At 38.3% G+C, this 24,728-nt stretch overlaps 1 protein-coding gene across 5 annotated transcripts; it reads right to left on the reverse strand.

Moving 5' to 3' along the window:
- Positions 1 to 265: 265 nt before the first annotated feature.
- Positions 266 to 24,728, reverse strand: OCIAD1 (OCIA domain containing 1). 5 transcript variants are annotated; one of them, XM_062213746.1, is made up of 9 exons: positions 24,545 to 24,728; positions 23,152 to 23,214; positions 22,066 to 22,146; positions 14,951 to 15,004; positions 12,237 to 12,284; positions 10,722 to 10,857; positions 8,317 to 8,492; positions 4,230 to 4,382; positions 266 to 879 (listed from the first exon to the last, which is right to left on the reverse strand). In XM_062213746.1, exons 2-9 carry the CDS (start codon positions 23,207 to 23,209, stop codon positions 842 to 844), a joined length of 744 nt encoding a protein of 247 aa, XP_062069730.1. In that variant the 5' UTR covers positions 23,210 to 23,214; positions 24,545 to 24,728; the 3' UTR covers positions 266 to 841. The 5 variants fall into 5 exon arrangements, with proteins under 5 accessions (XP_062069730.1, XP_062069725.1, XP_062069728.1 ...); XM_062213741.1 differs by lacking the exon at positions 4,230 to 4,382 and adding an exon at positions 7,739 to 7,815 and having other exon boundaries at positions 24,545 to 24,630; XM_062213743.1 differs by lacking the exon at positions 266 to 879 and adding an exon at positions 7,739 to 7,815 and having other exon boundaries at positions 4,292 to 4,382; positions 24,545 to 24,630.

Consider the following 24,728-nt stretch of genomic DNA (forward strand, 5'->3'; position numbering starts at 1 on the left):
GAAACCACAATCACATCTCTAAACCAGAAACTAACATTCAATAAATAATGAAGCACAATACATTTTTACTCCCCTATAATTCGCAAACTTTTGGAACATGACCACTTGCCTTTTAAAGACATTTAGCTACTACTAGCTTTTCTACATGAGTCACATTAGCATTATCAAATATGCCATGACTTTATAACCCATCCCTATAAAACACTACTTATAATTGTACTTAAAAATTTAACAAATTGAAATGAAACCATTAAATCAATAAAGATGAGAGCTGTTGCATGTTCTTTGACATTTTATTTACCATAAGGATAAAACGGCAAATACTGAAGAAACACTTTTTATTAATTCATGTAAAGCTTTAGTCTACTACCCCCGCCCACCCCAATTCAACATGCAGATATTTATTTTCAGATATGCTGATTCTAGAGCAAGACAGTCTCTTGATTGTTTAGGAGTATCACTGTCCTGTAGCTTAAAAATGGTTTCACAAACTGTATGCAGGGGAACCTCAAAAAGTTCATAGAAAACAAAACTCAAGATCAGCTTATTTTGGTGCAAAAGAATTTGAAATGCAGTTTTTCCATATACCCATTTTCCATGAACTTTGTGAAGATCCCTTGTGCAATCCTGGTTTAACACCAGCATTCACATGATTCCCCGCAAGGTGAGTACATTTACACACTGGTTTTTAACACAGTAAATCAAACCACACAAAGCCCGGATTTTGCCTTCACATGTGTTTATGAAGACTGCTGCTGAGCTCGAAGCATGCAGGCGTTCATGACCTCCTAGATGAAGCTGCATATGGAAACTCCTTCAGTAGGTCCGGTGGTGGAATTTTTCACTCATCCCAAGTATCTCCATATTTGTTTACTTTGACTAGGAAAAAAGCACAAATAATTGATGATTCCAAATAGTAATAAGTAAAAGATACTGTTCACTGTTACTACAATGAAAAGTTGTATTTTTCATCTGAATAAAAGCACATGATAAGTCAAATTACAGCAGGAGCTGGCTAGTGTGAACTGGGAGTGGGACAGACATGTAACTGTACTCTATCAAGAACCCTACAGAAATAACTGATCCTCCTAAGGACTCAGTAAAAACAGTCCCCATCTTAAGAGTAAGAAAATAGATTAGTAACTTGCCCAAGGTACAAGCCTCACCAAGCAGAACTAAAATTTTGATCACAGGTCAGTTTAGATACAAAGCCTAGGTGCCTTTATGACTTTAACCACAGTATTAACTGTGGAATATATTACAGCAGGTACTAAAAAGTAGCAGGTAATACACAAACAATTAAATTTTGTTTTTCACAAAAACTACAGTAATAGAAATGTCCAAATCTTCAGGCTATAGTTAATTTAATCTCTCATGAGCTGAAATATTACAAGAAAAAGACAGTTTCCAATATTCCTACATTTTACATGAAATTAAATTTATAACACGGTCCTATCTTTTCTACTCTTACACTTTTTAGTTTCTCTTCTCCATAACCTCCATCTGTGAACAACTGTTCAAGACCCAAGCAATCATGAAAAGATAAAGAAGCAGTTATCACAGCATAGACTCTTACAGGAAACGCATGAAGTCCAAAGTATACACTACATGACATCCCCACATATTCTGCATTTCCCCTTGTTCTCATTCCTTCATGAGTATACAGTGGTCTTCTAGAAACTAAACAGTATGTAGTAACATAGTGCTGACAGCTAATATAAAATGTCCCTGTTTCTAACATTTCTCAGTCTTAATTTCTATTTAGATACATATAAGCCACATAAGCTGAAGTTGAACACTTCCATACTTTCAGATCCTGTGAATGTAGACTGGACAATGTCAAATTTACTGTCTAGATTCAAGAACATTCTAGAAAAATCACTGAAACTATTTCATAACAGGTCTCTTTTCTTTAAATTATGTAAAGCACACCAAAAAAAATCAGCTTTCTTTTACAAGGATTAAAGTCTACAATTTTATATCACTGTATCATGTAACAGAATTTAAAGACTAGTCAGTCAAAACCACAAATGTCAAAATCTAGCAAATACTAAAGGTCTGCCATACTTCCTTCTCTTTTAATTTTTATTACTATGGAAGCCCAACCAAAACACTCCATTTCTGATATATCAGTGGTAGGTACTACGCTGTAACGACATATAGTTTTTTAAAAACTACAAAAAAAACCAACAACAACATATTACACTTCCTGCTCTCATGGAGCTTACAATCTAAATGCCTCAAACTAATTAGCAGAACAAAGTACCAGTAAGTCTTTATTACATATTTCAAGAGTAAGGCATAAAGTGTATGTTAAATGTTTTTAATGACAAACATTAACAAAGCAACAAGCATTATAGATTACAAATCTCTTTCAATGCTAATTTTTTTAAATCAGCAATAACTCAATATTATTTATCACTGTTTTAAGAAACGATTCTAAATGAAGCAACCACTAACAATTCTCAGAAGGCACAAACATCTATTCCTTCCCTTGGTTTTTAAAGCAGGAAACAGAAAACACTGAAACAACGACATATTTTCCAAAATTCCTTAAGAAAGAAATGAGAAATTCTACACTGAAATAAATGCAAAACCCCACTCAAAATGCCATTTTCCTTTAAAGGTAAATTTCTGTGTCAGAAAATTCACTTGGGGGTAATTTAAACATGTTCCCAAAGAAAGAAAATTAAAAGATTTTAATTAAATTATTTTAAATTGGATTTGAGAGAAAATTAAGAAAGAAATTCTGACTTAAACATTTACAATTATAGGGGCCAGTGTTGTGGCGTAGAGGATAAAGTTGCCACCTGCAGTGCCAGTATCCCATATGGGCTCCAGTTTGAGACTCGGCTACTCCATTTCTGACCTAGCTCTCTGCTATGGCCTAGGAAAGCAGTGGAAGATGGCCAAGTACTTGGGGCACTATATACCCATGTGGGAGACCCAGAAGTGGCTCCTGGCTCCTGACTTTGGATGGGCACAGCTCCAGCCATTGTAGCCATTTGTGGTGTGAACCAGTGGATCGAAAATCTCTGCCTCTAAAAAAATTTTACAATTATAAAGTTCTGTCTGAAAAATAAAATCAAGGGCCAGTGTTGTGGCACAGGTTAAGCCACTGCCTGCAACACCAGCATCCCAAATGAGTGCTGGCTGGAATCCCAGCTGCTCCACGTTCCATCTAACTCCCTGTTAATGGTCTAGAAAAAACAGCAGAAGATGGCTCAAGTCCTTGGGCCCCTGGACCCATGAGGGAGGTCCGGAGGGAGTTCCAGGCTCCTGGCTTCATCCTGGTCCAGCTCCAGCCATTGTGGCTATCTGGGGAGTGAACCAGCAAATGCAAGATCGATCTCTCTCAATATTCTTTCTCTAACTCTGCCTTTCCAATAAATAATTTTTTAAAAGTAAAAAGAGATAAAAAGATCAAATTCTTCTCTTGAAAATTCCCTAAAAGCTGGTTTGTGAAAGGTATGTAACTCTTTCAATTTCACAAATATACAAGAAAATCATTCTCGTTACTCACAGATTCTGTGGTTCTGCCAAAAGTGGTATTACAGCTCAATTATCAACCTCAAGTCACCAGTTCTGATTATATAATACATGTACCATTATAAAAAGTCCCCCAGGTAACTTATGGGGAAAAATAGTCAAATGGGTGTGTGATTCCTACACTGTATTACAAAAGCTATCTGTCTTAACATTTGTACTTCATTATTTTCTAACATAAAATGGCTTTTGGAACACTTTAAAAATGGACAAATGGGTTATCTGCCAAAGAACTGTATCCTTAATTGCTTGACTGCATCTTTTTTTTTTTTTTTTTTTGACAGGCAGAGTGGATAGTGAGAGAGAGAGAGACAGAGAGAAAGGTCTTCTTTTTTGCCGTTGGTTCACCCTCCAATGGCCGCTGTGACCAGCTCATCGCGCTGATCCGAAGCCAGGAGCCAGGTGCTTCTCCTGGTCTCCCATGCGGGTGCAGGACCCAAGGACCTGGGCCATCCTCCACTGCCTTCCCGGGCCATAGCAGAGAGCTGGCCTGGAAGAGGGGCAACCGGGATAGAATCCAGCGCCCCAACCGGGACTAGAACCCAGTATGCCGGCGCCACAAGGCGGAGGATTAGCCTGTTAAGCCACGGCGCCAGTGAACTGCATCTTAATATGATCAGTTTTATACTAATGCTTCCATTTTCAATCCTAGAGAGAGAGTGATTCAGACTGAACTCTCCTACCTTCTTTTTTTGGCACTCTGTCCTGCAGAGGCCTGACTGAGGGCTCAGCCTTTTGGCTTAAAGTTACTTCATATGACTCTCTGTTCTTATTCCTTAATTCCTCATATGTAATACTTTTTCTTTTGGGACTTTCTTCAAGGATGGGATCAGGTCCTAAAACAACAAACAGTTAATAAATGGTGATAAAAAAAATTTGGACAAATCCGTGGCAACCAAATTTTGCAAATGCTTCTTACTACAATCAAAATAGGATAATGAAATGAAAGAATCAAATTATTAGCATTCCAAAAGTACTTAACCAAGGTAACTATAAAGCTAAAATCTATTTCCTCTAATTTTTCAACTTTTATTTCTAAAATTTAAAATCAACACAAAAAACTTTCAAAACGAAACATGAACAGATAAAGAATGGATATCAAAAAATTTAACAGCACAAATAAAGCTAAAATGTTAGTGTGTTAAACTGAAAAGTTATTCATACTATGTATGGAATTAAAGAGCAATTTATACTGGTAACAAGCAAATAAAACTTGACACAGTATAGATTTTATTTAGCAATATTTAGTAATTTTCGATAGTTAATGTGCCTATAACCAGAGCTGATATGTAAACAACTCCAGCTATGTTTAAGTTACTTATCTTACCATATTTATGGTATTTAAACAAAAGATATTTGAAAGTAACTACTGAAAAGTATAAAACATAGCCTTTTACCAGAGTATGCACCATTTTTAGTCTGGTCTAATGGATGCAATACCGAAGCAGAAGAAAGTGCCAACAATAAAAATACGTAAAAGAATAATCCAGAAATCCCCCCAAAAATGTGGCAACTATATTTGCCCAGGAAACAAGCATTCATTCTTTATCTCTCATAAAGAGAATCAAATTGCAAACAATACTAAGATCACACTTGATCTTAGCCAAAACACTGAGAATACAGGATATTAACAGTCAAATACTCAATGAAAAATAATGAGGTGGCTATAATCTGAATATTGGTTGAGAGAATCAAATAAAGAACACAATTTATCTAATGCAAAAACAGTAAAAAAATCCAAATAAAACATAAAGAAATTTAACTAATGCTAACATTAACAAAGTCTTATATGTGACACCCAAAGTTAACATTTCTCAACGAGACACACAAATTGGGCATATCATTTTAATAACACATTAATTGTAACAATTTAAAAAGAACTGTAAGTAACATATATAGCACTGATACAAAGCCAAGAGGACATAAATTTCTCTTGATTAGTTCTAATATTATACCATGGTCGAAGACTAAATTTTTCTGGCTAAAGAAAAAGAATGTAAAGAGAAAGGTAACAGCTTTCTATTGGGTTTAAGGCATTCTCATTTCATTAGTAATAGGTGATCTGCTGGATATCCCTCAGCATACATGGTATTTTTAAAATTCGGCAGGAGACAGGGTACACTTTAGGAAGCCTCCATCCTAATCCCCACAGCACTCTGTGCACAATCAGTGGACGTCCTTGGGCAAATCACTAAGCTTCTTCGAACCTTGGTTGCTCAAATGTAGTCTGACTAAAGACAATCTATAAAATTCCTTCCAGGTCTAATATTTTTTCTTATCCCAAAGAAAAATAATTTATCACTCTGAAATTCTGTGTCAAACAATAAAGCCATAAAATCAGAAGAATTTTTCTCACTTATAAAAGCTGAATGTAAATATTTTGCATTGTACAGAGAACATGATTTACTACTTAGAGGTTATGAAGAGCTGGAAGGAATAAGAAAATGCAAAAGTATTGATTTTAAATCCAATGGTAATAAACTGTAAGTCTTATAACAGCAATGAGGGAATGCTTTCTATTTTGAAAACATTAATAATTCTTTGAATTTCTAGTCAAAGAAAGCAGAACTAAAGAGAGGAAGTGGACTTAAACAAAAGTAGATGGCACCCTGGTAAAGGAGGACAGTATCTGGGACAAAACAAAGAAAGCCAGTGCTGGCCCTTGAGAGAAGCACTGAAAAGTGACAGTATGATTTAGAGCAGGGCCTCCGTAAGCTGAGCAAAGGACAGATGGCTGGCTGCTGTAAATGGCTGCTACAGTCTGTGAGGAGACACCAGGGGCCTTTTGTTTATATGCTTTTATATGGAAAAGAAGTTATATGAGGGAATTTTCTAATGCAAATGGTAGACAGAATGCAAGTTATTACAAGGAAAGAGTTGGTACATGTCTAGAACACAAGAATGGATTTGAACTTAAGACTGAGAAAATGGGACACACTGAAGCACAAGAACAGATCCCTTCAGAGATAAGACAGTGACTTCAACCAGTCTCTCCTACCTACCAACTTCCTTCCTTTTCTCACTAATTTCATAATACCTCTGCTTTTCAATCATTCAGAAGAAAAATATTTAAAAAGGAGTTTCAGATTAAGAGATTCAACAACTTTCAACCAGATTTCAGGGTCTCCTTAACCGTCCGAATTTCCATTCTTTCTTGTCCCTTCTCTGCTGCAAAGTTAACACCCCTTTGGCCAACTTCTGCTCTAAAGTAGTGCTGCCAAATTAATTTTCTGCAATGAGAATGTTCTATACTGGCAGCCACTACTGAGCAGCTGAAATGCTAATCAAAGCAAATAAGACACTGAATTTTTCATTTTATTTCAATTAATGTAAATAGCCATATATGATTACATGGCTAGTTGCTACTTTTTTTCTGACCTATCTAGGCTCTGAAATCTCTAGAACATTCCTTGACCTATAATCAACTTCTCCCTACTTTTCAGATCTCTCCCATCTAAAACAAAACAAAGCCAAAAAAACCCAAAAAACAAAAACCATAAAAATCTAAATGTTCCTTTAACCTTACTTGCTCTCCAGTTATTGGCTTATTAAATTTGTTTCAAAGTAAGTGTTTTCGAAGACTGCTCTACAGAGGTTCACAATCCCTTATCCAAAACCTCTGGAGTCAGATTTGTTTCACAAATCCAGAGTTTCTCAGATTTTAGAAAAATATTCTAGTATAATATTCCTTATATTAGATAATGTCCATTGGTTCAGCAGTTTGGGGAAGCAATGAATATGCAAACATATTAGTATTTCTACAACAAAATACAGGAAAACATCATTATTAGTTAAAAGTAATGGTTATATATACATGTCAACTTAGGTCACCATTTGCTGCCAAATGAGTTCAAGTCAAACCTCAAAAACCTTTTGGTTTTCAAAGTTTCTTGGATTTTAGAGAAGGAATTATAGACCTGTACTTCCTGTTTTTAATTCCTCACCTTCCACTGCAGACCAAATTGAAAGAAACATTGTTGGAGTATATTTCTTGCCAGGCATTGCCTCTGATTATTATGTCTAATTCCAATGGTTCTTTGAAAGACTACATTTCCATTCAAGAGAACACAACTGAAGGGATTGTAAAATACAGTCACGTATTGTAACTGTAATTACAAGGTCACATAGCTAACAAATGTCAATCATGATTCAGATCCAGGCCTTAATCCAAAATTGATGTTATTTCACTTACATGTGCGATCTTCAAAGCTAGTATTTACAAAACTTCACAAAGCATTTTCACATGGATTTTCTTACTTGACAACAGTTCTGTAAGGTAGGTAAGTATTATTCTTCTGACATTACAGACAAGAACACTGAAAGCCTTCAAATGTAATGTTTTAAGACTTCTTTAAGCTTCTATTCCCAAAGCACAATTTATCACTTCTTCAACTATTCCACTCAACTTGTGTTATTATCTTCAATTATGAGGACATATTAGTAATTTATCCTTTCATTTCTGTATCTTCTGACAGACTGAAAGTTTCTAAGGGACAATAACTAAGTGTTAGCCATCTTTACTTCTTCCACACCTAGCAAGAGTGCCTGAAGCCTACTGGTTCTCAAGAAATGTTGAATCAATGAAAGGAAGAAACAAGTAAAATGAACAAACACAAAACACACATGCTGAGTTTAGACTGACAGAGAAGTTTAGGTTGATGGCTGATGGTGGCACATACAGATGATATCCAGCAGAAAAGGTCATCAAATAAAGTTTATACATACGTTGGACCATAAAATGCTGAAATTCATTTCAAGAGAAGTTTCTACCTTGGGCAATATGATCAGTAATACCAGTGGGAGTAGATTCATTCATAGAAGCACTGAATGGAATTGGTTCATAACGAGGAAGCATCTCTTTTTCTATGTTGTCTGCTGCTGGGGATGACCCAAAAGATGACTGACCACTCACATTTGAGTCATACTTTGACTTTTGAGAATAGTGCCTATAAAACAAAATCATATGGTACATGAAACATGAGTCATTGTCTCAACTTTATTTAAAGACTTATTAAGGTATGAAAACAAGTTAGCTCACTTCTAAAACAATCATAATTTTTAGTACAGTTATTACAGTTATTTTTAAGTAGTGAAATGATGGTTGTTTCTGCCACAGGAGCCATCTTTAAAACGTACTGACCCACCTACACAACTTAAAAACTGTCATTCATAGTACAGAAAAATAGAAAGTGTTTATCTAATTTTCTAAATATTAGGTTTTAAAGATTATTTTACTGTGTTATAAAGTTTCTAGAAAGAAAAAAATACCTCACATCAGTTCCAGCTTCAACGTCCACAGCTAGGAGTCCATATAAACACTAACTGCTAAAGCACATATAGGTAATACTATTTCTCAAGAGACTTACATTGTGCCATGTTATGATATAAATATTAAACAATCTACTTGTCTTATTATTTATTAACTCTATCTACCCAGAAAGATTCATTTACCTCTACTTACATAACACAAAAATCAAACCATAGTCTAAATTAAAATCACTAACATGTTCAACATGGCTTTATTTACTGGACTTAGAAATCAGAATTTCTGGGGGTGGTGCTGTGGCATAGCAGGTAAAGCTGCTGCCTGCAGTGCCAGCATCCCATATAGGCACTGGCTTGAGTCCTGGCTGCTCCACTTCCGATCCAACTCTCTGCTATGGCCTGGGTAAGCAGTAGAGGATGGCCCGAGTCCTTGGGCCCCTGAACCCACATGGGAGACCCAGAAGAACTCTTGGCTCCTGGCTTCGGATCGGCATATCTCCAGCCATTGCGGCCATCTGGGGAGTGAACCAGCAGATGGAGGACCTCTCTCTCTCTCTCTGCCTCTCCTTCTCTCTCTGTGTAACTCTTTCAAGTAAATAAAATAAACCTTTTTTTAAAAAGGTTTAAAAAAAAAAAGGTTTCTTTATTTACTTGAAAGTCAGAGTTACAGAGAGAGGCAGAGTCAGAGGCAGAGGTCTTCCATACATTGGTTCACTCCCCAGACGGCCGCAACAGCCGGAGCTGTGCCGATCTGAAGCCCGGAGCCAGGAGCTTCTTCTGGGTCTCCCATGTGGGTGCAGGGGCCCAAGTACTTGGGCCATCTTCCACTGCTATCCCAGGCCATAGTAGAGCTGGAATGGAAGAGGAGCAGCTGGGACTAGAACTGCCATATGGGATGCCAGCACTGCAGGCCGGGGCTTTAACCCGCTCTGCCACAGCGCAGGCTCCATAAATCAATCTTAAAAAAAAATAAATTAGAAATTTTTGATATCTGAAAAAAAGCGTTTTGTTTAGGTTGGAATATGGGAGGAAAGCCCATAAATCACAGCTATTATCATCACTGATCTCCAATACTTTTACAAGTATATAGAGTTAATTTTATTTTGTACAATTTTATATTCCATCCTTTTTAGTTTATTAAAAGCATTTCATCATGTTGCTTCAAAGATTTCATTGTCATATTTTTAAGTAAATTCACAATGTCCCATTAATAGAGCATTCATTCTACCCTAATGGAAATGAACTTTAGTCCATCTTTTCTCTTTAAAGTGAAGTCGTAAACAACTTTATGCTTATAGTTTTTGTTTTTCATTTTACAGAGTTTTCATTTTACAGATTCACAGAATTTTGGGAAAAAAACTCAGAATTCTAAATGTTATTAATTCTAACGTATGCTGATAAAATACTATCCAAAATACCTGTATCAATTTATGTAAGAAATATACTCAGGTACCAGTTTGCTTTTGAAATTATTTAATGAAGAAATATTATTTCTAAATGAAGCCACATTGCCTAAACAAACATCAATGTACTGTTATGTCAAAGAATATCAAACAGCTCAATTCATTTCTCTACTCTTTTAAATAGAAACAGCACAAAGAGCTAAAGTGTTACAAGATAGAACTGACAAAATGTGGGAATTCAAAAGAAAAGCCCAAAATACAGCAACCAAAGGTGTATGCCAAATTGAATCAATGAAAAAAAAAATTCTTTAATTTTGGAATATATCAATACTTTCAATTGGATACAACTCTATTTTTAAAACAATGGTAGCCAAGTACTGCTCCACTTTCTAAAGCAAGTTACTTTTAGTCTCCAGCAAATGATAAGTTTTCAAGGGGACTTCAGTATTGTGCCCTGAATTATAGCAATACCCAGTTGATACACCATCAGATCAGAATTTAGCCTACCCAGCTGGTGAAGATCGTCGTGCTTGCCCTGATCGTAAAGCTTCTCCAAGAGGGGAGTTTTCCAGATTCTTGAACTTCTCTTGGCAGGTTTTCACATAAGAAAGCTTTCCAGCAAAGTACCCCATGATACAAGCAACTTAAAAAAAAAAGTAAAAAGTGTCACTGAATGTGTTTTTAGACAAAAATCTTTTCTAAAATAACTTTTTTTAAAAGTATGACTCAAATATGTCTTTGATTCAACAAGACAGATTTAATGGTAAAAGTAATTTAATGGCAAATGTACCACATTAGACACAAGAGTTCAAGATCCTATGGATATAATTCACTATGACAAAATAGAATAAGCCAAAATAAAGTTGTTATAAGATGAATCAAGACCAATTTCTAATTAATACAGATAGGCAAAATGTTGTAAAGGTATAATGGAGGCCAGTGCCACGGCTCACTAGGCTAATCCTCCGCCTGCGGCGCCGGTACACCGGGTTCTAGTCCCGATAGGGACGCCAGATTCTGTCCCGGTTGCCCCTCTTCCAGGCCAGCTCTCTCTATGGCCCGGGAAGGCAGTGGAGGATGGCCCAAGTGCTTGGGCCCTGCACCCGCATGGGAGACCAGGAGAAGCACCTGGCTCCTGGCTTCAGATTAGCGCGATGCGCCAGCCGCAGCAGCCATTGGAGGGTGAACCAACGGCAAAAGGAAGACCTTTCTCTCTGTCTCTCTCTCTTACTGTCCACTCTGCCTGTCAAAAAAAAAAAAAAAAAGGTATAATGGAAAGAAGAATGGAAACACTGGAGTTCTAGCCTAACACAGGGATTTAGGTTATTTATTTCCCTGTAGATGACAATCATATTTGCACAACAGCCTCATAATATGTGTTAAAATGAATTGTGACTTGTAATCTAACAATGCAAGTATTCCATCATGAGCCCAACACAAAAGAAGTGAACTTGAAAAGATTCGTGAAAAGCCTCATTTTTTCTTTCCTTAAAAAAGAAATTTAGGGGCTAGCATTGTGGCAGAGCAGTAGGCCGCCACCTACTATGCTGGCATCCTGTATGAGCACCAGTTTGTGTCCCAGTTGCTCCACTTCAGATCCAGCTCCCTGCTAGTACACCTGGAAAGCAGTGTAAGATGGTCTAAGTGCTTGGGCCCCTGCCACCAATGTGGGACTCAGATGGAGTTCCAGGTTCCTGGATTTTGCCCAGCCCACCCCCAGCTATTGCAGTCATTTAGGGATTAAACCAGCAGATGGAAGATTTGTCAGTCTGTCCCTCTGTCACTCTGCCTTTCAAATAAATAAAACTTAAAAAAAAAAAAAAAGATCTCTTTCAAGTAACTCGTGATTATTGATGCTAAAATAAAATGCCCAGAATTCCACTAAAAGCCTTAAGTTTATTTAAATGAATCATCAGAACACATAATCATATAATTAATGTTAAGTTACAGCAAAACATTTGATAAAAATCAATTTTCTTTAGGTTCAAGAACGAAGAAAGCCACAGTGTTGTTCACACTTACATATAAGTTTAGGGATGGAGCCATATTTGGGATGACTTGAAAGGATTCCTAAAGAAGAAACAGTTATTGCTGAGTAACACTGTTAGGAAAAGAAAAATCAGTGCAGACTATCTTTAAACATTACCTGATAACATTAGCTCTTTTTCAGACCCTAGAGGACTCTACACTATTTAAAAGAGAAACCAAGTAAATTCAGTGTCAACAGAAATACAAAGAAAATCTAAACATTCTACAGACTTTCACAATGGGTGCACTTAGAAAGTTCACTTCAGGGGCTAGTATTGTGGGATAGTGAGTTAAGACACCACCTGCAATGCCTGCATCCCAAGTCCGGCTGCTCCACTTCCAATCCAGCTCCCTGCTAATGTGCCTGGGAAATCAACAGAGGGTGGTCCAAGTCCTTGGGCCTCTGCACCCACATGGGGGACCCAGAAGAAGATCCTGTCCTGGTTTTGGTCTGTCCGAGCCCTGCTCGTTGCAGTCATTTGGGGAATGAACCAGCGGGTGGAAGATCAATCTCTAACTCTGCTTTTCAAATAAATAATTTTTAAAAAATATGAAAAGATGGAGTTGTTGTCTGAGGTAGGAGAAAATTCATGAACGGGCTGACACTGAAGCCAAGAGAAAAAAAATGTTTCAAGAACTAGTTCAGAGATACATGATGCTGGTCAAGAACAAAACCGTCCATCAAACTTAAGCAACACAGAGGCTGTGTTGGTAACCTTTTAAAAAGTTTTGATAAATGGAAGAATACATGGATAATCTGATATGGACTTCAATGGCTTAAAGTGCTCACTCATGAAGTCTAGCTTCAACTGTGAGGCTGCTGGGAGCAGTTAGAAAGGCCTAGTAGATATTTTTTCCTTTGTATGTTCTCGAGTCAGAACAGACGTGACCATGTTTAAATGTTTTTGATAAATCAGGAACAAACAGGGGAGGCAGCAGCCAAGACCACCTTGAGTATGATACACTGTGGATGAGGGCATATACAAAACGACAGGCACCTTAATAAATGCAAAATATCTTGAGGCATTAAAGCCTCTTCCAATCTTTACTTTTGTCTTACTTTGAAGTTGTCTCAAGTATTCGACCCCATCTAAACTCCAAAACTCTAAAAACTTTCCGTTCTTCCATACCTTAATCCAAATTACAATTTCTCCTGGTTCCATTTTGGCTATCTAATGGAGTTTTCACTCTACCCTGCGTGATTCTACTTCTAGCCAGGTCACTCTCCTGACTGCCCATCTCAATAGTCACACTTACCCTTTTAATCTCCAGGTTCTTCCTTTCTAATTCTTCCTACTCTTTTAATCTAAATTCTGCCTGTCCTTCAAAATTCACTTCTTTCAAGAAAATGTCCTTGATTCTAACAGCCCTAAGAGATCATTTCTTCTTGGAAGAACTACAACTTTTAGAGCCTCTACTATATAATAGTGTATTAAATTTTTAGTTTTCTACTTGCTTTAGCATGTGTTCACATCAGTTTGTTTCCTGCAAGTTCTTTTGTATAAGGCCCTTCCATACTTAGCTCCAATCATTATTGGTTAAGTAAGACACCGGATTAAGATAGATAAAGCAGGTAGAACAATAATACACACTATGATTTCTGCATTCCTAACTCTTGCACCAGTTTTTCCTTCAAAGTAATATGATTTAAGTTTCTTTTTCACAATACTGAACCAATCTCAGTCCATAAAACAACTTAGTCTTAAAGGACATATAAGACCTTATGAGTATCTTGACTAGTTTCTACATTTAAAATTCTAAAATGAGGTTCTTTGGAAATTCTTCAAATAAAATTTTATTTGAAAATCCTCTGATTTCCCTCCAAAACTACTTCCAGCAGCTTGCTGTGTCTGGATTATCATCTAAGTACTTCATAATACTAATGTCAATAGCCTAAAACTTCCTATCACAGTCACATTTTTGGAGCTAGTTACCTAAATAAAAGAATAGGTTTTTAGAGTGTGTGGAGGCCACCTTAAGGTCACCACCTCTTCTGGGACACCTCCCCATTACCCATTACCAAGCAGTTCACTAAGAATGTAATAAGCAACTCTATCACTTATACCACTAAATTTTAAGGTATATTAATAATCTAAACTCAGTTTCACTGTACTATTTAAACCAATAGAATTTAGGACAAGAAAGTCTCCTCAGAGGCTTGTTAAAATTCTATTACCTGCCAGAGCCCTGAGAATATCATTTTTTTTTAATGTTAACTCATCCCCAGCCATCCCCCAACATGTTAAGATAATTTGGTTGAAGGAGCTACTGTTTGTTGAAACAGAATCTAAGAACCCCCTGACATCTGGTAAGTTGAATATTCAAGGGCCCACCTCAGAGACTGACTCAGTAGCTCAGTAGAGCCCATGAACATGGTTTTTCTAGTACACTCCAAGTCAGAGAGGAGCTGTTGGCCTACCTGCACCAGGTTTGCTCGTCTACCTCACAACAAACCAGGGGCAGGCATTTGGTTACCTACTTGCTCTCGTAGGTTGTTAATAAGGCTACAGCACAAAAAAACATATTTTCAAACCAAGGTAACTGAGCCAGTGTCTCCCCAGAGACAAAGCTCTTCAATATCATAAAAACTCATCAATGATAAAGCTTAATATGATACATTATCATCTTTGCTGTATCTAAAAATTAGCAAAACATAAAACAAATATGGTATCCAAAATGCTAAATAAATTCCACATTTAAATACTTACCTTTACTAATTAGTCCTTGAGTAATCAACATACTTGTTGCAGCCAAAGGCACAGCTGTAAGAGGAAAAAGAACTTGTCAATAACAACAAAGGAAGAGTTTTGTCTTCAGTCCACTAGAAGTGTCAGTAAAATCATCTGTCAACTAAGATTTTTAAGAGACTGTTTCATTTTGAAAAGCTGTCCTGTATTCAGTTAGTGGAAGAATTAAAGGAGCATTCTAAATTTAAGATAACACAGAAGTTTCTAATAATTACTTCTGACATTAGAGAAATAAATGAAGAGCTAGCAGCAAATTTTAAATTAAGAATCACTACCAAAATTCTGAATTCTATCTACCACTTGAAATGCCGTGGTTGCATTACCTCATTTGCTTCTTACCACATCTTATAAGAGAGAAAGGTAGATAAAATATTGAAGATAAGGAAACTGAAGCTTAGAAGTTATGTAATTTGCTCAAGACCACACAGCTATTTCAATGGCAATCCAAGATTCTTATGAAATCCATCTAGTACCAAATCTCAAACACTGCATTAAACTGTGTGAATTAAAATACAAAATATGTTTGACTATAATCATAAGATGGCTGGGTCAAGAATTTAAAAAGCATATATTTTAAACACTAATGTTCTTTCTTCCAAGCCAGTGGACTCCTTAAAACTGCTATGAAAATAGACATCTATATATACATTCAAACATGCCTATTAACTCAGAGTGAAAAATCCAAAGCTCTCATCACATCTCAAAGGAGCTTCTAATTTAAAAACAGCTCTGAATCAACAGTTTTCTACATCAACAACGTCTAACCCAATTTCTGTGATGATAGGAGCTGGTCCTCAGCTGACTAACCTTCTTAAGTGACTTGGTCTGGGAACCTAACTGGTAAACAGTTCACAAAACTTCATCTAAATGAGTAAGTGGCCCACTGTGTGCCTCAACAGTGAAAATACAATTTGTGCTGAGTACCTGCTTTCCTCTGTATGGAGTATGGAATTCTGGCTCCAGCTAAGCTGAGGGTGCCCATGTGACCAGTTCCCAGGGCTCTGAGTCTCCAATGAGCTTCCCTGATAGATAACACCTGACACATGCTGCTAACAGCTGCTGGAAAAATTAAACACACCCTTTGTGTGTGACTCCACTGAGAGGGGAATCTTGAAACTTCATGACTAGTTTCACCCATGCCTTTTCTTTTGCTCAGTTTGCTTCGTATCCTTTCACTGTAAATTATTTTAAATTTAAATATGTGCATACGACTGGATGCTGCTACATTGGACAGTGCTGTTCCAGATCAGAGGTTAGCAAATATGTTCTGCAAAAAACCCAGATGGCAAATATTTTTGACTTTATGGGGCACTCCTGGTGCCAATTACTCAGCTGCTATCTTAAAGCAAAAGCATCAGAGGTAATAACAAATAAACGTATCTGTGTTTCAATAAAACTTTATTTATAGACACAAGAAGTATGAATTTCTTGCAATTTGCACATTTAACGAAGTTGTCTTCCTCTTTGACTTTGTTTCAGCCATTTAAAAATATAAAAACAGGGGCTGGTGTTGTAGTGTAGCAGGCTAAGCCTCTGTCTGACACACCGGCATCCCATATGGACACTGGTTCAAGACCCAGCTGCTCCACTTCTGATCCAGCTCCCTGCTAATGTGCCTGGAAAAGCAGCAGAGAAATGACCCAAATCTTTGAGGCCGTGTGCCCATATGGGAGACCTGAAAGAAGATGCTCTGGACTCCTGGTTTCAGCCTGGCCCAGCACCAGCCATTGTGGTCCTTTGGGGAGCGAAACAATGGGTGGAATCTGTCTCTCCTCCTCTCTAACTCTGCCTTTCAAATAAATAAGAAAATGTTAAAAAAAAAAAAAAAAAAAAAAAGTAAAAGCAATCCTTAGCTCATGCACACAAAAATAGATTTGGTCTATATGCTGTAGTTTGTTCAACTCTAGTGTAATATACAGGCCATTTAAGAACCAAAATAGGCTGGCGCCGCGGCTCACTAGGCTAATCCTCCGCCTTGCAGCGCCGGCACACCAGGTTCTAGTCCCGGTCAGGGCACCGATCCTGTCCCGGTTGCCCCTCTTCCAGGCCAGCTCTCTGCTGTGGCCAGGGAGTGCAGGGGAGGATGGCCCAAGTGCTTGGGCCCTGCACCCCATGGGAGACCAGGAGAAGCACCTGGCTCCTGCCATCGGATCAGCGCGGTGCGCCGGCCGCAGCGCGCCTACCGCAGTGGCCATTGGAGGGTGAACCAACAGCAAAAGGAAGACCTTTCTCTCTGTCTCTCTCTCTGTCCACTCTGCCTGTCAAAAAAAAAAAAAAAAGAACCAAAATAATTAAAACATTTTAATTATTAGATTTCATGATTAAAATCCATAAACATAAACCTTTAAAGCTTGAATCCTTACTACCTACTTTATCTTTGATAGCAAAATCAAAGACTTTATCTTTGATAGCAAAATGATTTCTATAATGTTAGTTCATTAGAATGCCCCCATGTATTGTCATTTAAGCATTTTCAAAGGACAAATCCTTTTGAAATACAGGAATAATACTATCTGCAATCATTTTTATCCTCCAGTTGGTTCAAGGACTGCAATGTGAAGCACTGAAGAATTATGTAAAGATTCAAAGCAATGAGTTACCTGGCATCTCTTATATTGAACATTTCATCTCTACGTTGAATGGTTTCCCATTTAATGCAAAGAGGAACAGTAACTTTAAGGAGATTTGAATACTAATTCTGCGTTCCCTCTGTGTCTCTGCATATATCTCTTAACTTTTTCTCACGCAATAAACAGCTAATGGATTAGACCTAAGATCTCTTTCTAATTCATGTATTCTATCTGATGTCACAGAAAAAGACAATGGTAGAAGTGAAAGGGACACCAGAGGTTATCTATTCCTTATCCTAATCAGAGTAAACTGACATGCAGAAAGAAAATGTGATTTGCTCAAAGAAACACAGCTGGTTAGTGACAGAACTAGGATCAGAACCCAACTCTCCTGATTCCCAGGTCAGTGGCCATTTTCATTTCTACTACGTGACTCTTACATGAGAATCTGTTATATATCTATTTCTGGAATCGATAATACTGCTTACCAAACCTATTTAGTATTTTGATCACAGTCCCAACCACACCCAAAGACAAAGAATTCCTTGAACTTTTCTCATCTCACAATACCAAAATCTTACTCTAAATTCATCAGTTTTCCACAGAAACTTTTATTTCATTAATCATAACAGTACTAATAGCCATTTAATAAAGATAGCTAGCATGCATTTAATTAATTAAACTTATCCCATTAACAATTTCATGAGATAGGTAAGTATGGTCTCCATTTTTCAGATAAGGAAACTGACACACAGACAACAAAAATGCCAAAAACCCACAGGGAGTATGTGTGGAACTGATTTGAATTTGGAAAGATGGGTCCCAGATTCTAAGGTTGTATCACTCATCACAATGTCTCATTCAAAAACCAGGATACACTGGTAGAAATATCATTCATATAATATGTAACTCGTACAAATGTGAATTCACACATCTTTTCAGTAAGTCCATGGGTGAGAATGAGAATAACACAAAACACAATAAACTGACCCTTTACACACAGATTCTTTTACTGTGTAGCACAGACACACTGGGTTTTTGTCAGTGAATAGTGACACAATTTAAAGTGAATTTGTAGCTGTACTTTAACAAAAGTATATCGGAGTAGAAATGAAATTACCTTAGAGAATAATCCCTATGTCAGTAAATCTTATTTTGAAAAAAGATGATATGTATTTAACAGATCCCCCCATGCTAAAATTAGGTGCATACTTTTCTACATATTCCTAAATGCCTTCATCACATTCTTTTACTAATCAACAATCACAAGTTGATACTCTCCCAAAGTAACATGGATTCTATTATTTGTTTATATAGATGCATAAATATCACATTCTGTGTAGAATACCTTATTTGAAGATATAAATGTTAAAGTACAAAATGTCCTAATGCGTGAATACCAGTCCTTCTGATAATTACACAATTTCCTTCCACCTGGTACAGCCAACTCAACTACTTGAGTCATCACTTGTGCCTTCCAGGGTCCATGCTGGCAGTAAGCTGGAACTGGGAGCCAGAGCCGGCAACAGAAAGAACCCAGGCACTTTGATATGGGATGTAGCATCTTAACCACTACCAAATGCTGGCCCGAACACTGGTCCTTTTCTTGATCCTGAGTCATCAAGACTTGAAAATCATTTCATCTTGCCTACTCAATACAATTCCCAAACTTAAAAAAAAAAAAAAAAATCTGTTCCCAGAGCACAGCTGAGTTCTCTACAAAATTATTCCCAGGGTGAGCATGGCAACACAGTGGGTAAAGCTGACACTTGGGATGCCTACATCCATATCAGAGTGTCAATTCAAGCCCAGTTACTATACTTCTGGCTCCACTTTCCTGCTAGTGCATCCTGGGAAGCAGCAGATTATGGCTCAAGTGCTTGGGCCTCTGCCACCTATATGGGAAACCCAGATAGAATTCCAGGATCCTGACTTATACCTAGCCCAGCCCCAGCTATTGGAGACGTTTGGAGAGTAAATCAGTGGATGGAAGCTGGCTCACTCTCATTCTCTCTCTCTACCAGTTTGTTCTGCCTTTCAAGTGCATAAAAAAAAAATGTAATTATTCCCATATCATGAGTCATCTACATTTTTGTAAGGTCTTGTTTCATAATGACTATCCATCTAAAATAATTATTCTCAAACTGGAGAAGTCACCATCACCTATTTCTTACTTATATTCTTTCCAGCATAAAGAACATAATTAAACCATAGATAAAATGGAAAAGGATGGGGCCAGTGCTGTGGCTTAGTAGCCTAAGCCTCTGCCTGCGGTGCCAGCTCCCATATGGGTACCAGCTCATGTCCCAGCTGCTCCACTTCCAATCTCTCTTCTATAGTCTAGGAAAGCAGAAAATGGCCCAAGTGCTTGGGCTCCTGCACCTGTGTGGGAGACCCATAAAAAGATCTTAGCTTTTGGGGCCGGTGCTGTGGCTCACTTGGTTAATCTTCTGCCTGCGGCGGCAGCACCCCATATGGGTGCAGGATTCTAGTCCCGGTTGCTCCTCTTCCAGTCCAGCTCTCTGCTGTGGCCCGGGAAGGCAGTGGAGGATGGCCCAAGTGCTTGGGCCCTGCACCCGCATGGGAGACCAGGAGGAAGCACCTGGCTCCTGGCTTTGGATCGGCACTGCTCTGGCCATGGTGACCATTTGGGGGGTGAACCAACGAAAGGAAGACCTTTCTCTCCGTCTCTCTCTCTCACTGTCTAACTCTATCTGTTAAATTAAAAAAAAAAAAAAAAAAAAAAAAAAAAAAAAGCTCCTACCTTCAGGATCAGCCCAGCTCCGGCTGTTCCATCCATTTGGGGGATGAACCAGTGGATGGAAAACCATTCCCTCTGTCTCTCCCTCTCTCTGTAACTCTACCTCTCAAATATATAAATAAAATTCTTTAAAAAAAAAATAGAAAAGGATTCTGCCAGAGATCCATTATACCACTTGTTTCCTTAGCCATGAGTACTACCCACATTTGTCATTTATGCTACTACTCCTAATATTAACTACATGATAGACACTAGCACCAGGGTATGCGTTTATCTCTAAATTCCTAGGTGAATGCACCAACCCTATTTTCTGATGTGTATCTTCGTTTCTATCTAACTGCTCCAGTCTTCCACAACAGAATGTGGCATCATGAACTCACAATGTCCAAATTAGTTTCCCTCTTCAAACAAGAGCTCCTTCTACTTGTACTTTTTAATCTGTATGTTATTAGGATATCTTTATCATTTGACTCTAGTTATTTTTAAAAATCCTGTTATGTGTCCTTAAAAAAAAAAAAAATCACTCATTGGCAGCTTATCTTGTCCAGTTCAAATGACACTATAAATTAACTACATCTCCTCAATGACTATATTGAGTTATTACCAAAAGTGCTTAACAAATTTCACCAAGTACAACTTCTTAACTTTCTAAATTCATCCCACACACTAAATAATCTTTGAAAACAAAACAAAACGAAAAAAACTAACATCTGGCCTAGCATGTCAGGTAACTGCATCCCACGTCGGAATGCCTGGATTCAATACCCAGATGCCGACTCCAGCTTCCTGCTACCCAGGTGAGATACCTGGACTGAGTCCCCAGTTCCTGCATTCAGCCTTTGTGGGACTTTGGGGAATGAATCAATGGATGGGAGCTCTGTGTCTGTCTCTGTCCAAATAATAAATATTTTTTAAAAAAAATGCCCAATTGAATTAGAAAGCAAACAACATACAAATCATTCCCTCTAGGATCTAAAATATATAATCAAATTCCTCAGCATTGTATTTCATTTTCTACCCTCAACGAAAGACCTCTTCTTCAATCAATTCAGACTCCAGGTTCTAGTCCCGGTCGGGGCGCTGGATTCTGTCCCGGGTGCTCCTCTTCCAGTCCAGCTCTCTGCTGTGGCCTGGGAGTGCAGTGGAGGATGGCCCAGGTCCTTAGGCCCTGCACCCGCATGGGAGACCAGGATAAGCACCTGGCTCCTGGCTTCAGATCGGCGCAGCGCACCGGCTGCAACACACCGGCCATAGCAGCCACTTGGGGGGTGAACCAATGGAAAAGGAAGACTTTTCTTTCTGTCTCTCTCGCTAACTCTGCCTGTCAAAAAATAAAAATTAAAAAAAAATTTTTTAAAAACTGCAAAAAAGTTAGAATCATGACCTTTGGATTCAGAAAGACCTAGCTTCAAGTCATGACATGAGGTACCCATGGTATAGCAATAGGTCATTTAACATCTCCAAATCTCAATTCCTTCATGGTTAAAGTGAGGGTAATAGCTATCAACTTTATTGTGTTGTTTACATAATCCATGTACACTCAGTTTCAATCAACAAAAGCACCTCGTAACCTTGAAAAAAATCTCTGGATTACTTTAAAATGTGTACAATTCCTCTATTTCTTTAATCAACCTCTTTTATTCACAACCACACTATGTCAAGTGTGTTAATTTTATTCTATATGGAATCATAATTTCAGGTACTAATTTTGTATCAAATTATATTGATTAGAAAATTAAACTCACATCTGAACCAGAAGCTTTCATCATTGCATTCTGCGAAGACTCTTCTTTCTTCTTCTGTTGGAATGTAATCAGCCCCTATGTCTTTTACCAAGGCAAATTGGAAAATATTTAAATACCGAGAGAACAACTCAGTTTTGTCTAAATATTAACAAAATACACCAGTATCTTTTCTTAATGAAGTAGTGAAATAGTTGCTTGAAAACTTTTTACAAAATTGAACTTCAAACAGAATTTAATGCTACTCTGGGCTAGAAAACTCTGACTAGAAAATTTGCTAGCACCAGGCGCTGTGGCACAGCGGATTAACGCCCTGGCCTGCAGCACCTGTAGCCCATATGGGTGCCAGTTCAAGACCTGGCTGCTCCACTTCCAATCCAGCTCTCTGCTATGGCCTGGGAAAGCAGCAGAAGATGGCCCGGGTCCTTGGGCCCCTGCACCGAGTGGGAGACCCAGAGAAGCTCCTGGCTCCTAATCAGTGCAGTTCCGGCCATTGCGGCCAATTGGAGAGTGAACCATCAGATGGAAGACCTCTCTCTGCCTTTCCTCTCTCTGTGTAACTGTTTCAAATAAATTTAAAAAAATCTTTAAAAAAGAAAATATGCTAGACTCAGTACAAAATGGAAAGGTGAGACCGCTTGCTCAAATTACTAAAAATATGAAGATGGTGGCGCCAGTTCATGTCCTGGCTGCTCCTCTTTAGATCCAACTTTCTGCTATGGCCTGGGAAAGCAACAGAAGTTGGCCCCTAACCTTCGTGGGAGAGCTGGGGGAAGCTCCTGGTGCCAGATTGGCACAGCTTCAGCCACTGCAGCCACTTAGGGAGTGAACCAGCAGGTGGAAGACCTTTCTCTCTATCTCTCCCTCTCTCTGTTCATAACTTTACCTCTCAAATAAATAAATAAATAAATCTTAAAAAAAAAAAAAAGTATCAGATGGCAACTGTAGAACATTAAACCAAGTGTGGGGTTCTGTGTGAATGCACAGATGAAATACCTAGGAAGACCAGCACAGCTGCTACTGTTATTCAAGTGGCATTTTCTTTACATAGGAAGTGCTTCTATTTATAAATACTTAATAGATAGTTACGGGGAATTGGTCTTGGAACTTCTGCATTCGGCTCTCGAAAATCAGCCCTCCCGTTCATCTTCCCTGTATCAAAAACATTTATATTAAGCATTAGAAACTATCAACAAATCAGAAGCAACCAACAAATATTTACTAAACACCAAACATTAAGTACAGTATCTTGATATAACAAAATAGCTACATGAAAAAGTTACATTCTTACTAATTAATTTGGGACTAATTATTAATGTTAGGTTCCTGAATTAAAAAGAGGTGCTTTATAAGTATTTGTCATGTATTTTGGTTTCTTTTCAGAATGAATAAATCTTTCGCCTTTATTAAGTATCTGTCATCTGCTTAATATAAAGATACAAAACACCACTACAACAACTGAAAAATGTTCCCTTACTGAAGCTTTTAACCTTTCAGAAGTTGATGCCCAATGATTAAAATAATTCTCCAAAATAGAAGACTTAAAAACCTCAACTCATTCCTGGGTTTCAATTTTAAGAAATGAAATCATCAATCAGGACACATGCAAAGCAGTACTAAAAAAAAATGGAATAACAAAGACGTCATAACCTTCTCCTTTGCTGAAAACAGCAAACTCCTCAAACTTTCCTCCCTCACCCAGATAATCTTCAAATGACATAGAATATGAGAAAAAAATGTACATTACAAAAATACACATTTTTATTTCTCAATTCTTTTTGTTTTCTTAACCCAACCCTCAGCGTTTAACAGACCAACAGACCAGGTAACTAGTTTATAGAATGTTAACATAAGCTCAGGATTATTCTCACTTTAAAGGCAATTTGCATAAAAACAGGAAATGGCATACACGAAGAAGTCTGGCAATTGGACCCTTTCATAAACCATCACTGAGGGCCTAATACACAACCCCTTAGACAGAGAATAGAAATAAAAACAGGATGAATTCGTGCATGGCTGGAGCCTATTGAACAAACTACTTACACCTGAAAAACCTACCAGGAAATAATGCAACCCTCTCACTTCCCACACCGGTATCTCCTAGAAACCCTAAAAGGACATTGTCAAAGCCGACAAGGCCCCTTACAACAGTACCACTTTAATCTCTTAATTCCATAAACAAAAAACCTGAATTGACCGCTCGCCAGCCTCCCGCCGTACTCCATCCTCCACCACACTATACCCTGTCCCACCTGCCATTCCCGAACAACACCCCTGCACAGACCTTCTCTCCCCTACACCCCACCAAGGACAACCCCTCGCTCGCCCAGGCACCAACACTCGAAGGCCCGAGACCCAAAGCGCGATCGCTCCACCCCGCAGGAGGAAAATGGCGGAAGGTGCAAACGAGTGGATAGCCGCGCAAAGGTGGAGAGCATAGACGAAGGGGGGCAAATGGCACTTTCTGCGTCACCTCACCCACCTCCCGACGACAGCGGCAGGCGACAGCGAGGCGAGCCCGGGCGACCGGGGCAGATGAGGACCCAAAAAGGGGTAGGGAGGGCGCAAAGCGAGCTGGAGAGCAACGGGGGTAGGGGTGGGCAGCGACGCAGCCGCCCACAAATCCCCAAGACAAGGGCTCCAAAATGACCGCGACCCGGAAACAC

This window comes from Lepus europaeus, chromosome 16 (assembly GCF_033115175.1).
Source record: "Lepus europaeus isolate LE1 chromosome 16, mLepTim1.pri, whole genome shotgun sequence".
NCBI lineage: Eukaryota > Metazoa > Chordata > Mammalia > Lagomorpha > Leporidae > Lepus > Lepus europaeus.

Excerpts from the sequence above, each read along its gene's own strand:
- OCIAD1 (XM_062213746.1), bottom strand. The coding sequence starts at position 23,209 with ATGAACGGGAGGGCTGATTTTCGAGAGCCGAATGCAGAAGTTCCAAGA. Across the intron at positions 4,383-8,316 it reads TACTGATCATATTGCCCAAG|GACCTGATCCCATCCTTGAA; the intron begins GTAGAAACTTCT and ends TTGTTGTTTTAG. Across the intron at positions 880-4,229 it reads CAGAGTGCCAAAAAAAGAAG|TCAAAGTAAACAAATATGGA; the intron begins GTAGGAGAGTTC and ends CTTTTTTCCTAG.